We start from the raw sequence: 15,115 nt of genomic DNA, 5'->3' as shown, positions 1-15,115 counted from the left end.
TTAAAAATGTATTAATCAAAACAATAAACTTAAAGACAGAACGCGTTAAATTAAATAAATAGATATTTAACAACAGTTAATTGTATAAACAATAAAATGGCAACACCACATGTGGAACGCATTCGTGCGCTAATCAGTCGAACGCAAACAGTCGGCAGTCGGAAGCGACGGTAGTAATTTAGCAGCTGTGTTTTCAAAGTGCTCTTTAGGTGTGCAGTATTTTTTGAATTTTTCTTGATAGCTGGTTATAAATAACTTAAATTTATTTAGGTACAAGCGAAGAATGTATAATATTTTAGTGCAACGTTAATATGTACACCGCTTACCAGATATATACTACGCTCTATTGTGTAAATTGAAAATTGAGCTACGCGAAAAATCGATGCAGCTGTTACGTATGTTTGTGTGTGTGTGTATTAAAAAAGCGCTGGAAAGTGCAATGAAAACAAGCCGGCTTTCAAAAAATACCAACTAAATAAACACAAAACAATTGTCACAGCGGAAAAGTGTTTGTCAATTTTCTCACTATTTGTTACTTAAATATGTATGTACATACATACATATATTTGCATACATTGGTATGTGCAGAAGTGTGTACAATTGAAAAATGCCACAGTGAATAGTGTACCTAATTTATTTTTGTTGTGTTTTCAACCATTACATGTATAAATATGTCTGTGTTTGTGCAGCGATGTGCGATTCTGCACCCTCCCATTTGGCGGCATTTAATGTTTTGCTATAATTTTCCGCTTTTACCTTTGCGCCCTTCACGTTGCAACCGCCATATATTCAATATATATTCTTAATGTGCATCCCTTCTAACGCCGCCATCGGTCCCTTGCCGGTCGTTTCCTTTTTGGTTGCGCTCCTCCATTGTCGATAATTGCTTTATGCTGGTGTGAGTTTGTTTTCTTTTTTAATGCAACAGCATTTCGATATTGCATACATACATTTGTTGTGTATTTCTTAAAATTGTCTACATAATTTTATCGCTTTGCTTTGAAGCTTCCATAATATTGTTTATTAACGTTCTCCGCCACAATTGAATAATAATTTTCGCTCTAGAATTGCTTTTTTAGTAATGTAGGTAGCATTTTCGTTTATGTGTATGTTAATAAATGACAGTCATGTGCTAAGCATGTCAATATAAAAACAAATTAGTTACGTTATATACTCGAGGGTGTGGAAAAAAATAAAAGGAAATATATCGACAGCATTTTTGTAAAAATCACGTGACATAAACAATTAAAACGGTGAAATTATAAAAATTCGATCTACCTTGCATCATTTCCGTAATACTACTATAGATTGTACGTAAGCACATATACATTGTGTTTATTTTTTCTAGCTATGCTTTGTAGTAGTTATATTCTTTTAATGGATAATACTGCAATATTCCGGGAGCTTTAAGCGTCGCTTGAGATCCACCTACGAGCAATAGATTCCGGCTCCTTTTCCATTAGCCATTGCGTCTATAACTATATAAACCTTAATATATTATAACTAAAATCTTAGGCACTCAAGCTGCCATTTCAAAACGTCTAAAAGCCGTCTAATATATTCAAAGAAACGGATATTGGGTGCCATATGAGTTGAAGCCAAGAGATGGTGATTTTGCATGTCAGAAATGCTGCTTGTTTCTAGTGCATAGCAAAGCGACAATTCAGGCAATCTGTAAATATCATCTTGGACTCCGTCATCCCAGGGATAGAAGGAAACGAAAAGGCAGACGAGTTGACCCGTTAGGGGGCAGCCAGGAACACAATTCCCTAAGCTGCACCAAAACCATTTAACTCTAGACTAGCTAAACATCTCATATCTTGGAGCACTAGCCACATAGGACACACCACAAAGATAGTTTGGACTAGTATTGATAGTAGACAGACCAAAAAGCTACTACTTCTAGACAAAATGAAACTTAGTAACATTGTAGATGCCATCACAGGGCAGCTACCCTTAAGATTCCATCTTTAGATATTAGGTAAAGTAAATTTGGCGGAATGCAGAATACGCGCACCGGCCAACACAGACAGCTCCCAACTTAGGAGACATTGGGGTGAAAAAACGAGGTTTTTTTTACCAAATTAACTGAATTGCTGGATTAGTCTTAATTGTTTACTGGCAATACATGGGTTAGCATTCACACATACTTTTTCCTTTATGAAAAGCCTCAAGCATATTTTATAGCAGCAAATTCTCTTATAATTGATTTTAATATTTTTCAGCAATAACTTATTTTTGTGGACTATACAAATGTATATACTCAACTGCATATGCAGCAACAATGCAAATATGAGAGAGTTGCATAAAAATCGATAAAATGTGTGAAGAGCAGTAAAGTGTTTCCAAAAGAGCATGAGTAACGGGAAGTGTAAACGCAACTGCATGACCTGCGGCGCATAGTAAAACTGAGAGCAGACAAAAAACCACAATTCCTATAAGAAAAGTGCAATAAAAAAGCCAAAAAAGTGCAACAATGTTTAAATAATAGTCAAATGAAGCTCGCAATAACCACAACGAACTGAGATAAAACACAAATCGACATTACAAATTTTTCACTTGGTCCTCAAACGTACTTATGCCTGTGTTTATTAACAACTGTTAAGCACAATTTACTTAAAACACAACGAAATTGCATTGTCAAAGCGTAAAATATAAAAATAGTGAAAAATAAACAAGAAAATAATGCTAATTAAAGTGAAATATAACGCATTAAGTGAAAGCACAAGTTGTAAATAAAACTAAACACAAATAGTGTGTAGCGCACAAACCTGCATTAAAAACTTATTTGTTTCATAAACTGTAAAACATTTACATCTGACTTCAAAACAAATGAATTTTACACAACGTTGAACGTTTAAGTGCACAAATAATTAAAATAAATAATAAAAATAACACGCGCGACGTAACTGTCGCAGTTTATAACAGGCCACCATCTACGTAAACAAGCTGCTACGTCTTAACCCGTAAGCCGTTAGACACAGATTCGCATTTTTGCCATGACCTCTTACGTGGAGTTGTTTGTTTTGTTCCTGCTCTTGATGCTGCCCTTTCCGTTCTTCTACGAAAACAGTCATATGTTTCGTTACTATCTGAAATTTTTCATCTACTACGGCATTGTGTCATTCAATTCGCTGATCCTTATACCGGCATTCCTGTTACGACCGTTCGATGTGCGAAATTTGCTGTAAGTATAAACAACAATAACATTTTTTTTTATTTGCAAGCCAAAACAACAATTTTTTAAATTTCCAATTTTTGTTTTTGATTTTTTTTTTACTTTTTATTATTATTAAATATATTTTTTTAATTTATATTATTGTTTTTTAATTATTTTGACACATAACATAGAAAAAAGGAACAACAAGTTTGGTTTTGTTTTTAATTTTTTTTTTGAAATTTTTATATACTTTTTTTATTTCTTTTTTGTATTTTTTAAATTTCTTTTTGGTATTTTTATTTTATTTTTTTCTATTGTATTTTTTAATATTTATTTATTTTTTTCAATTTCTTTGTGCAGTATATACATATGCACTTTTGTAGTTGTTTTTTTCTTTTGGTTTCAATATTCTGCTCTGCTTTTTTTGGTTGTTTTTATTTCTTTGAATTTATTTTTTTATGTCTTCGATTTTATTTTTTTTAATTTTGTGTCGTTAATTCCCTTTATAATATTAATATTATTTTCTGATTTTACTTTGTTTAATAAAAGTAACGTGTTTGTTTTTATTTTTTTTTCAATTTTTAATATCATTTATTATTTTTGAAATGATATTTATTTTTGTTTCTTGTTTTCTTCGTTTTTTAGCGTGCGTGTGTTTGATTTTTTTTATTTTAAAACTTTTTTTATTTAAAAAAAAAAATTTTAATTAAAAAAAAAATAAATTAAAAAAAATTTAAATAAAAAAAATTGTTATTTATTTTTGTTTCTTGTTTTCTTTGTTTTTTTAGCGTGTATGTGTTTAATTTTTTTATTTTAAGTTTTTAATTATTAAAAAAAAAATGTTATATTTTTTTGTTTCTTTAATCTAAAAATTTTTTATATTTTAATTTATTATATTAAAAATAATTTTAATTTATTTTTGTCTCTTCTTTTCTTTATTTTTAGCGTGTATGTGTTTGATTTTTTTAAACTAAAATTTTTTTATATATAAATTTTTTTTAATTAATTTTTAATTTTTAAAAATTTGTTTGTTTATGTTTTTTTTTTAAATTGTATTTTTTCTGTTTCTTAATTTATATTTAAGTATATATATATTTGTTTGTCTTCTTTCTATGTTTTGATAATTTTCGCTGTTTTTGTTTTATATTTTTTTTATTTTTTTTTTTTATTTTTTTTCATTTGACGTTTAAAACTACAGTAATAAAAGCATGTCGTAAAAGTGAATCGATAATTATAATGAAACGGTTGACTGACATTTGGTGGGTGTTGTGACACGTTTGACCGTTATGGTATGAAATTCTATACAGTAAGGAATTTCATACTTATAACCGGCGCAATATGTATTTAAAGCGCGAAAAACGTTAAATATGTAGAAATCTGTGATAATGATATTAATATATGTTCACATTTTTAATGTGAAGAAAAGGTGGCGAAAAAATTATTGTTCTAGAATAGTCCGAGGCTGTTGTTTCCTTTTCATTTGGGGAGTTTTTTACGTGACGGGTCCTAAAATCAGCGCACAAGCCTGGGAAGGCATGGTTCGCCTTTTCACTTTGTCTCGCCTTCAAACGGATATTCTTTGACTACTCAGTGGATACTTGCTCTAAGACCGGATGTCGTGAGCTGCTTGAGCCATATGTAAAAGAAACGTTTCTAGCCACTCCCAAGTGAAAAGCGCCCAGAGAACTTTCCTCACTTGCGAGAACTTCTACACATGCCTCCATTCTCCGCTCTTGTTAACCCAGCTATAACCGCGTAAGCGATGTCTACGCCAGTAAAGAATAAGAAGTGCTCTGGAATAGTAGTCCTTATCGCTCAAGGCATTATATGCTACGCTTATGACCAAAACTCAATGTCACAGCCGTTATATTGTTGACCCGTCAGCTCTTGTTATACGCGTGGGTGCTTAGTTGTTGCTGTGTTTTGTTGCATTTGTTATTATTGGCTGTAATTCAACCACCAAGGTTACACTTGAGCGCTTAAGCATTTCTTTTTTACTTACTTAGCCATTGCTAATCACACGCTGCTGAAAACTTATCGATTTACTTGTACTAAACTCATACTTGGCTACATGCATATCCACATGCTTCATTATTTATTGAAATTCTTATAATAATCGTAGCTAATGTTCGTCAATGATAAGATTTATTATTTATTAGGCTGTGTAAATTTTTTCTAGGGCAGTAAAATATTTTATATAGTATGTGTATAATAAAGTTCTAATCTAATTGCAAGCAGTTTATTATAAGGAAATGCTTCGTATACAGCGCTTCAGACACAGCACGCGCTGGTGCTAGTTTTGTAAATATCGTTCCGTAAATATTTTCGTTTGATCTTATTTGATTTGCAAAAGTAACGAAACGAATTTAAAAAAAAAAGTGTTTGGTGCGAGCGCACTTGAATTTATGAGCTAGAGGCTTAAATCAAATTGTCTTCTATTAATAGTTATTTTAATATTTGTATTGAACAAATTATTCAAATTTCAAATTCAATTGCTTTAAGACAACAAAATCTTATCACACGCCAAATGTGTACAAATTTCATTTACAAGTGGAGGCCAACCGTAATCACGAATGGGTTAGCGCATACCCGGTAGTAAAAAGTTATCGATTGCTAATAAATCAATAACTTTTAAAATAGGTAGGAAAATTATGAAATTTATATTTCAAATACGCGACTTAAAAACATGAGAGAAAATATCAAATCAAAGAAAAGGAAAAATTAAAGAAAATTCTGCAAATTCTGTGTTCCCGGCCACAGGAACATTTTCGGTAACGAAAAAGCAGACGAGTTGGCAAAGGCATCTTCAATGAATCCGAAGCGGAGCTAATACCAAGCCCGCTAGGATCGATAAAAGGAGAGATCAATAGACAATAAAAGTATTTACAGAATAAGAGCTACTACAACAGGGCACTGGCCATTTGGTGAACATGCGTCCAAAATGGGTATGCCCTACAACGACATCTGCCGTGGCTGCGGAGTAGCAGGGAACAAGGAAACAATCTTCTTCTTTCTCTGCGAATGCCCAGCTCTAGCACAGATCCGACACAAAACACTCGGAATCCACCAAGCACCAAACCTTGAATGGATTTCCACCAAAAGCATATCGGACATAAGTAGTTTCATCGAAACCTCAAAATGGTTTGAGAGAGAAAGTGAAACGTAATAGCAGATACAAAAGGTTCTACGAATAGTGTATCAAAATGGCACATCAAGTGCTAGTTGAGCTTTATAGGGCTGCACTCCTACCTACCTACCTACCTACCTGCACGAAAAAATTAATCATCTTTTAATTAATATTTAATATACTGAAGAAAAAAATAAATAAAATCTCTATTCTATCAATAAAATAGCAGTTGCTTACTTTAATTTCCTACAGTGCCTCTACAAACTTTTACAAATACATTTGTAGCTATACTATGTACATTGCTTACTAAACATTAATTAACGCTAATTGAACTGAAAGTTGTCCACTATTGAAATCAAAAAAGCAATTTAATTTGGCAAGATTGAATTGTATATGAATATGTACATACATACTTATGTATAGGCATTACGCATAACAACAATATTTATGAAGTCTAAATTTGTCGTCAATTCAGAGAATTATTCTTACTAAATCAAATTGGATATTAACAAAAAAATGTTTAATGCCAAATACACTTTCTTCGCGCTTCCCCCTATGAGGCCGCTTAATAATATTCAAATATTCGAAATAAACTCTGGTTATGTTAGGTTAGGAGACGGTTTTGTTAGGTTAAGTATATTCAATGGACGCCTTTTGTAAATACTAAACTCTTTAAAGGCAACCATTGGCTTTTTCTAACAGCTTTTGGCTCTTGGCTGATAGATGCCAACAAAATTGGCTATAAATTATATTTTAAACACTTTCTTTTGAAAATTTGAAAATATTTATTAAATATACACCATCTCTCCCTCTCCACAGTTGGGCGAGTACATTTTGTCATCGCGTCTCGACTTTAATCGGTCTACGCTGGGAGCTACGCGGTCGTGAACATCTCGAAAAGGATCAGGCATGCATAATTGTGGCGAATCATCAGAGCTCATTGGATGTGCTTGGTAAATAGCTTGAATAGAATTTCTTAATTATTGCCAGCTAATTTTGTACTGCTTTATCAAGGCATGTTCGCAATCTGGCACGTAATGAACAAGTGTACAGTGGTGGCGAAACGTGAGCTCTTCTATGCCTGGCCCTTCGGCTTAGCCGCCTGGCTGGCCGGCCTCACGTTCATTGATCGCGTGCGTGGCGAGAAGGCGCGCAATACACTGAACGCTGTCAATAGCCGCGTCAAGTTGGATAATATCAAATTGTGGGTATTTCCCGAGGGTACACGTCGCAACACCGGCGAACTACACCCCTTCAAAAAAGGCGCTTTTCACATGGCCATCGACGAACAAATACCCATACTGCCGGTAGTCTTTAGCTCGTATTGCAGTTTTCTGAATGACAAGATGAAAATCTTGAATGCGGGCAACATAATCATCACCGCTTTGCCGCCAATTAGCACAGCAAATCTGACCAAAGACGATCTACCCGAACTGATGGAGCGCGTACATCGACAAATGGCGCTGACACTGAAGCAAACATCGGCCGAAGTGCTGTCACGTTACAAAACAGTCAAAACGCCGTCAATAACAGTGGCGTCCAACAGCGACGGCAGCAATAACCTGAGCGCCGGCAGTGGCACAAGCTTGCGTACTGCATCTGAGTGCACGACACTAAAGCGCACAGTAACGCAAGCAGCGCCCGCCGTGGCGTCAGCAACTGTAGCGGCTGCTACGCGGCAGGAACATGCGACCCGCGGCTCAGCGCTGGCAAGCGGGGAATGCAAACGTAACATTAAGCTTGCTGCGCCTGCGCGCAAGACCGCGAGCACATAGGGCGGCGCGTGGTAATGAGCCAACGCATAAGAAGACAATTTTGCAGACTTTTTAACTGTGACACGAATAAAGTTGCATAGCTTTCCAATAACTTTATGTATTATGTAAAAAATAATTAAGCTTAAGGCGATACTATATCACATTTTCATACATATTTTACTAGCTGAAGACATAATATTCTATACACACATACATGCGTACAATATAATATCAAATTATGGAATATTTCTCTCTTAATTGCCATTTGCAATTTCACCATCAGTTGAAAGTAGTTAACGGAAAACAAAAATGTAACGGTTGCGCGCAGCAATTTTATTGCAATGGATATTTTTCATAGTTTTAAACATATACATACGTACAAGAATTAGTAAATTTAAGCAAATGAAATTTTTACGCACACAACTGTACATGTGACAAGTGAAAAGATTTAATTTTTTTGATTAAATATTTCATTTCATACATATTCGTATTACATTTTATATACGTATGCTTACAAACACACAAACAAATATGGCACGTTTGGCTCTATGTAAGTAAATTAAAGAATTACACAATTTTCATATTTATTTTCATTATAGAAATAGCATATATGTACATATGTGTATATATTTAACAGTTATATTTATATGCGCAACGAATTTAATTGTATTTCAGAAAACGGCATTGGTTCCTCTTATTCGTGCTTAAAATAAATTATAAAAAAATAATTTTATGTTTAATTTTTTTTAATTAGAAAAAATTTTGTTAAAATTTATATAAAAATTTTATTAATTTTTTTAAGTGTATTTTATTTATGTTTTTTTTCTTACCACATTTTCTGCTTAAATTAAAATAAGAAAAAAAATGTATTTCTTTGTATTTAATAATTAATTTTTTTTAAATCTTTTTAATTTTTTACTCCCATTTTCTGCTTAACTAAACTTTTTTTTAATTCTTTTTAATTTTTCATTCACATTTTCTGCTTAAAATAAGGTAAAAACGTAAAAAATATTTTCTTTTGCATTTAATAAGAAAGTTCTCTTCTTAAAATTCGTTTTATTTTGTCACGTTTGCTGCTCATAATAAATATAAAAAATATTTTTGTTTATTCAATTAATTTTTTTTTAATTTATATTATATTTTTATATTTATATATATTTTTTTATTTACATTATTATATTTTAATTATTTATTATTAAACATCTGCATGTTATAAAAAAGTTTATAAAAATTCATTATATAATATTAATTAGAAATTTTTTTTTTATTATTTTGTTTTAATTGATTTTTATTTTTTTTAACACATTTTTTACTAAAATATTTTTTATTAATTTTTTGCAAAACTATTTTTTATTTTGTTTTTTACATTTTTTTTTAATTTTTCACAAAAATATTTTTTTATTAATTTTTCACAAAAATATTTTTTATTAATTTTTCCAGAAATACTTTTTAATAATTTTTTCCAAAAATATGTTTTATTAATTTTCTCGAAAAATATTTTTTATTAATTTTTCCCAAAAATATTTTTTATTAATTTTTTCCAAAAATAATTTATATTTTTTTATTTTGTAGGGGCTTTAATTTTTTTTTTTAATTTATAGGTTAGCGCATGTTCTAAAAGGCTAGCTAAATACAAGCCACAAGCTTTCCTTGATACCAAAGATTATGGTAATAAACAATAATTTCATTAGAAAAAGCTAAAAAATATATGTATTTCAAACAATTACCTCGCATCAGCGTTCACTATAACATTCCGATTTTTTTTTATTTTTGTAAAAAAAATTTAACTGAATTTTATATGATTTAAATAAACTGTAAATGAAATTTATATGTACATACATATTTGAATATGATTTTGTAATATCATTTTTGTTAAATTAAAAAAAGTTTTTAACAAAAAAACCAATTGAGTATTCACATTTATTTTAATAATTCTGAATATCTGAATTTTTACTTGTAATAAATTGTTTCGTACCAAAATAGCTTTGTTAATCACATTTAATCAATTTAATCAAAAATGTGTTTTTGTACTTTGAATTAATTAAAATAAAAAATAATAAACAACTTTCAAACCTACTTTTTTCAGCAGCGAAAACTTGAAAATTATATATGTATATTTCAAATTAATCATATTTAATTTTAGTTATGCCAAAGCAATGGAACAGGCCTGGATTGGTAAACAGTGAAAGAACATACATATGTGCATATTCCCCAAACAACTCAAAAAATTGTACACATTATTTTGCACAGCGACGCTTGGCTGATTTTTATTAAAAAATTACAATCACTTATTTGCTTAAATTATTTTTTTAGTCGAGTGATTAAAAAAACGCTTTAACATGACAATATTTTAGTCGATTGAATAACATAGAAATTAAAGAAATTCTGAAATACGTAAAGAAAAAAATTTAAAGTTATGATAAGTCAACTCCTATATTTCCACAGTTGTTTGATATATACATTTCTTGTATACATGTTTTATTTTGGATTTTTCTGTATTACTATTTTTTTTTTTTTTACTTTTTATGTGTTTCTTTTTTCTGTGTCAATATATTTTAACACTATTTATACAAACGTTGGAATAGCTTGCCACGTCCTGATCCTGCTGTTACATTGCTAGACGAAGATACGTTATTGCGCATTCTGCCACGCCCATAACCAACCGGTGTGGACGACTCAGAATCAGTGGTCTCGTCGCGTGTATAGTTTATATCGAAGTGTGAGGTATCTGGTTTTCGCGGTACATTACGCGAACGCAATGTCCATGGATTTATATCAATGGTAGAATCTGGTGAGTCACCATCCATTATCATCTGTTGTGCAGTGTGCATACGGCTAGTTTTAGCTGGTGCAGATGAAACAGTAAATCCCGGCTTCTTACGCGACGAACCAGCTCCAAGCGTTGGGAAATCGTCTCCATCGTACGGCAACAAAGAACGATCGGTGTAATTGGCACGTGCTGGTCTATATGCCTTTTGGTAATCATAGTAAATGGTTCTTTCGGATACGGCTTTGGTAGCGAAAGTACTTTCACTATTTATTGAAATTTGCGATTCAGTGTCGGCATGGGTGCTTGGAGCTGGATTTATAATGGCTTCTAAGTTAGTTGTGGCGGGCACATGACGACCAGGTATCAAATCCACAGCAACTTCGCCACAAAGTGAGTCAGAAAACATGTATCCCCAGCGGACTACACAGGATTGTGTACAATATTTGCTTTTATCAATTTCTTCGTGATACTGTTGGCAGAAAAATAATTATGCTTGTAGAAACTTTTTTTTACGTGAAAACGCAAAATACAAAATGTTTAATGAATATTTTAATTAATAGTTTGAACTTACAGCGCAAGCTATACCAGTTTGATATTCGAAAAAATCCCTTTCGAAATCAGCATCCGTAATGTAGCTAGAAATTTGTTTATCCGATCCATTTAATTGCATAACAGTATCTTTGAGTATATACAAGAGATATTGTATAGAATATGTGTCAAATACGACATCTCTTGCGGATACATCGGATTTGAGAAATTCCAAAACAGATTTAACAACTGGTATGGAATCGCGGTGGGTATAAATTGGCGGATACTCGCCAGTTTCTGGATCACGAATAAAATCTAATATATTATTATAAACTAAACCTAAATCTCTTTCGCCTTTAGCATTTGGCGGTAATGGTAACTTGTGTGTGTTTTCCGAATGATGCTGTGCCTCATATTGTAAACCGTACATTTCAGATCCTAAGAATCAAATTGACATTAGTAATATTTTTTTTTAAATCAACAGTTATAGTTACCAGGATTTATAAAACTATGATATGTGCGGCAAACACCTTCTTGTAAGGAATATTTAGCAACAGAAATTTCAGCCGGCACATAACAACCGCTTCCAAGTGAACGTGTGAAATAATTAACCATCAAAAAGTAGTACGGTTGTGTTTTCAATTCTAACAAAAATACCAAATCAGATATTTACAACAAATGATTTACGCAAATACAGTTAGCTTACGGCAATTCTTAACACTGTTTCGCACAGTGTTGTCGATAGTCCGTTTCATGCTCCGTTCACGATCCTCGGCATCCTTTCGTTCTCTTTCTACTTCTTCAATGGCCTTACCAGTACAGGTAAGTTTTGGTGCCCCGCCAGATTTTAAGCCCATTTTTTCCTGCTTAGCGCGCTCATTATATGGAGCTCGCTCCTGGATCGTCATTGACTGTTTGTAGTATATACAAGTTGTATGGTTATGAAAGCTTAGGTGCATTTAAGAGTGGAGTCAACCACAGACTCATAAATTCAAAGTAAAAAATATATTTTATACTTTATTAAATTTAACTTACTGCCCATATTCCGCCAGCCTCTGTTGTAGCTTGCTGCAATGTCAAGTGTTTACCATACTTAGACTTCCAATCCATGGTAAAAATCATAAAACCATTTCTTGCTTGTTTTTTCGGCATTTTCTAAATTTTTTTTAACGGGACTGCTAAAGGCTTTAAATAAAATTTAAAACTGCTAGAAACTTCCAATCAAAACCAAAGTCTAATTCAAGTAGTCCTGTGGACCGCAGTAAACACTTGTGTACACTTTTTAATGATTTATTCGGCAATATCAGTAAGTTTTTTCACTCTATAAACACATTAACTTAACTTATTGCGCGTTATATAGTGTTTAAATATTACTAATTTTAATCACACTTTAAAAAACAAAACACAAGACCAGACGCCGTAACATACCGCAAGTAATTCCAATTGGTTGACAGTTGGAAATGGTTGAAAAACTGCAGTGGGCTGCCATATTATTCGGTATTTAAGCAAATTATCACAAAACTTAACTGTTCTTAAAACTGTGTTCTGACGTTGCACTTTACCTTATTTTTGAGAAAATGGCATAAATCAAAACTATGAAATATGTTACCTTTCATATATTTCATGGCGTATAAAAATATACAACTTGTTAATAATGATCCCCTGCAAAGTGTGCGTAGAAAAAAACAAAAAATTATATTCTTATATGAGAAAATTTATTTTAAACAGAATTAGCGCATTTACTTATATAACAAATCAAGAATTTACGTTATACGATTTGTTCTTAGATATTTTCAATGATTACAAATTTAGATTTAATACGATAATCCAATGATAATTGTGTTCTCATGGCGCCACAGGCCCATATTGTCATACAGATTAATATCAAGGGTTTGGTCCGTCTGGTACATCTTCCGGTTCTGGTTTAACAAATACGTCATCATCCTCTTGATCTTCTTTGCTGTTCTCATGCAATAATACATATTCGCGTGTACTAAAGCCAAATTTTATAACGTCCTTTTCAATTAACTCATAATACTTCCGCGGCTCAATTTTCTTGTTGTTTAAAAAAGTGCCATTCGCAGATTCCAAATCGATCAGATATAGCCGGACACGCTTACCATGCGTGCCATCTTCGCGTTCGAATGGCACAAGCCGATATTGTAGCGCGGCATGCTGTTTTGAACAACTCGGATGGTCTACAGCTAAATCGGCTACTTTTCGATCTCTTCCAACCAAAAAGCAACTTTGTCTATGTATATGCAATGTAGGTAGCGCTGTTTCCCCTTTGAATGGGTATAAACGCCAACGACGTTTAGGTTTTCGCGCTTCTGGCGGTTCAGCGTATTTTACAACAACGCCATTTACTTTATTCGTATCTTCTAACAACGCTCCACTTAGACCAAAATTGGGTTTCTCTTTTTCCACAGGTTCCTCTTTTACTTGTGCTTCATCATTTTTATCATCAGCACGTTTACCTCCCCATTCATAGTTTTTACCGTCATCATCTCGTAAGTTTCTGCGATTTGTACGTCCACGTCGGCCGGGTGAGTTTTGTTGTCTAGAGTGTTCTCTAGGCTCCCGTTTAAAACGTTCATTGTCTTGTGATCTATTTTGATATTTATCAGTACGTGGACTGCGACTTCGTCTAAATGAAAACTTTATTTAATATAATATGTCAAGGATGTTCATAAGTTCTTAATATACCCTCTTCGTTCGTTAAATCGTTCACGATCATCTCTCCAACGTTCATCTCTGTTTCTATTTACATAACGTTCCCTGGTGTCATGTCTGTCCGGCAAACGCTCTCTTCCTGCGTACTCATTGCGTGTACGGTTTCCTCGGTCGTTACGATCTCCGTGTGACCGTACCGCATCACGTTGTGCGCTTCTTTCACGTTCTCTACTTCTCTGACGCTGGCGGCTTCTACTTCTGCTCCGTTGGCGATTTCGCCTATCAGGACTGTCCCATTTGGAAACATGTGGCTCACCTCCACTACTTATTTCTTCACGTTCACGACTATGCGTGTGCCGACGTTGCCTACGTTCCGCCGGTTCGTCATCATTATGCACACGTTTTTGATTATTTTTTTCACGTCTTTTAGAATGCTTGCCTGTTTTACGCGTTGTAGAGTCTGATAAATCACTTGCCGACGGTGAACTGGAAGTAGTGCTACTTGAATCGTCTGTATCAGAATTCTTAGATCGATTTTTCTTGTTTGAATGTTTTGAGCTCTTTTGTTTACGATGTCGTGCCTCTGATTTGGAGTTACATGATTCATTATCACTGCTATCGGATGGCTCCCCATCTTGGCTACGTCTCTGCTTTCGAGACTTTTTCGATTTCGGCATTTTTTCTTAAGTTTACTTACAATTGTAGAAAATGAATAAAACTATTTGCGCCTTTTTTTTACCGAAATTGACAGCAATTTTATGCACTTCTCAAATGATAACAAATGCTGTCACCAACCATTGTTGTTATTCTTGTCAACGTACTGTCGCTAGCTTAGCACAGGGTGGTCTTATTTAAAAACACTTGTTTATCAAAAAATTTATTTGTGAGTAACATTAACACAGTATATTAAATGTTGCAGATTAAGTTAATTATTTAATATGTACGTTGTTTGACAATTTTTCACAAATGTAACAAGTATGATTAAGCAAACTTTAAGTTACCAGCATTTAACAACTCTGTTTCATGATTCGCAGCTGTCAAGCCACAACTGCTGATATTGAAAGACTGTCTTGCCATATTTACTTTAAATATTTTACTAAAAA

At 32.8% G+C, this 15,115-nt stretch overlaps 3 protein-coding genes across 6 annotated transcripts; 1 reads left to right on the top strand and 2 right to left on the bottom strand.

Moving 5' to 3' along the window:
• Nucleotides 1-158: 158 nt before the first annotated feature.
• On the top strand, nt 159-8,769 carry LOC126760247 (1-acyl-sn-glycerol-3-phosphate acyltransferase alpha). 4 transcript variants are annotated; one of them, XM_050475733.1, is made up of 4 exons: nt 159-270; nt 2,226-3,187; nt 7,107-7,240; nt 7,302-8,769. In XM_050475733.1, the coding sequence occupies exons 2-4, from the start codon at nt 3,000-3,002 to the stop codon at nt 8,060-8,062; spliced, it is 1,083 nt and encodes a 360-aa protein (XP_050331690.1). In that variant the 5' UTR covers nt 159-270; nt 2,226-2,999; the 3' UTR covers nt 8,063-8,769. The 4 variants fall into 4 exon arrangements, with proteins under 4 accessions (XP_050331690.1, XP_050331689.1, XP_050331688.1 ...); XM_050475732.1 differs by having other exon boundaries at nt 159-395; XM_050475731.1 differs by having other exon boundaries at nt 159-508.
• Nucleotides 8,770-10,529: 1,760 nt separating this feature from the next.
• On the bottom strand, nt 10,530-12,798 carry LOC126760244 (protein maelstrom 1). Its single transcript, XM_050475728.1, has 5 exons — nt 12,375-12,798; nt 12,046-12,250; nt 11,834-11,983; nt 11,383-11,777; nt 10,530-11,280 (listed from the first exon to the last, which is right to left on the bottom strand). Exons 1-5 carry the CDS (start codon nt 12,489-12,491, stop codon nt 10,603-10,605), a joined length of 1,545 nt encoding a protein of 514 aa, XP_050331685.1. The 5' UTR covers nt 12,492-12,798; the 3' UTR covers nt 10,530-10,602.
• Nucleotides 12,799-13,032: 234 nt separating this feature from the next.
• Nucleotides 13,033-14,830, bottom strand: LOC126760246 (uncharacterized). Its single transcript, XM_050475730.1, has 2 exons — nt 14,046-14,830; nt 13,033-13,986 (listed from the first exon to the last, which is right to left on the bottom strand). Exons 1-2 carry the CDS (start codon nt 14,687-14,689, stop codon nt 13,224-13,226), a joined length of 1,407 nt encoding a protein of 468 aa, XP_050331687.1. The 5' UTR covers nt 14,690-14,830; the 3' UTR covers nt 13,033-13,223.
• Between the last annotated feature and the right edge of the window lie 285 nt (nt 14,831-15,115).

The sequence above is a fragment of the Bactrocera neohumeralis genome, chromosome 5 (genome assembly GCF_024586455.1).
Source record: "Bactrocera neohumeralis isolate Rockhampton chromosome 5, APGP_CSIRO_Bneo_wtdbg2-racon-allhic-juicebox.fasta_v2, whole genome shotgun sequence".
Classification (NCBI taxonomy): domain Eukaryota; kingdom Metazoa; phylum Arthropoda; class Insecta; order Diptera; family Tephritidae; genus Bactrocera; species Bactrocera neohumeralis.
The sequence above is the reverse complement of the archived record's forward strand: the minus strand, read 5'-3'. Positions and strand labels throughout refer to the sequence as shown.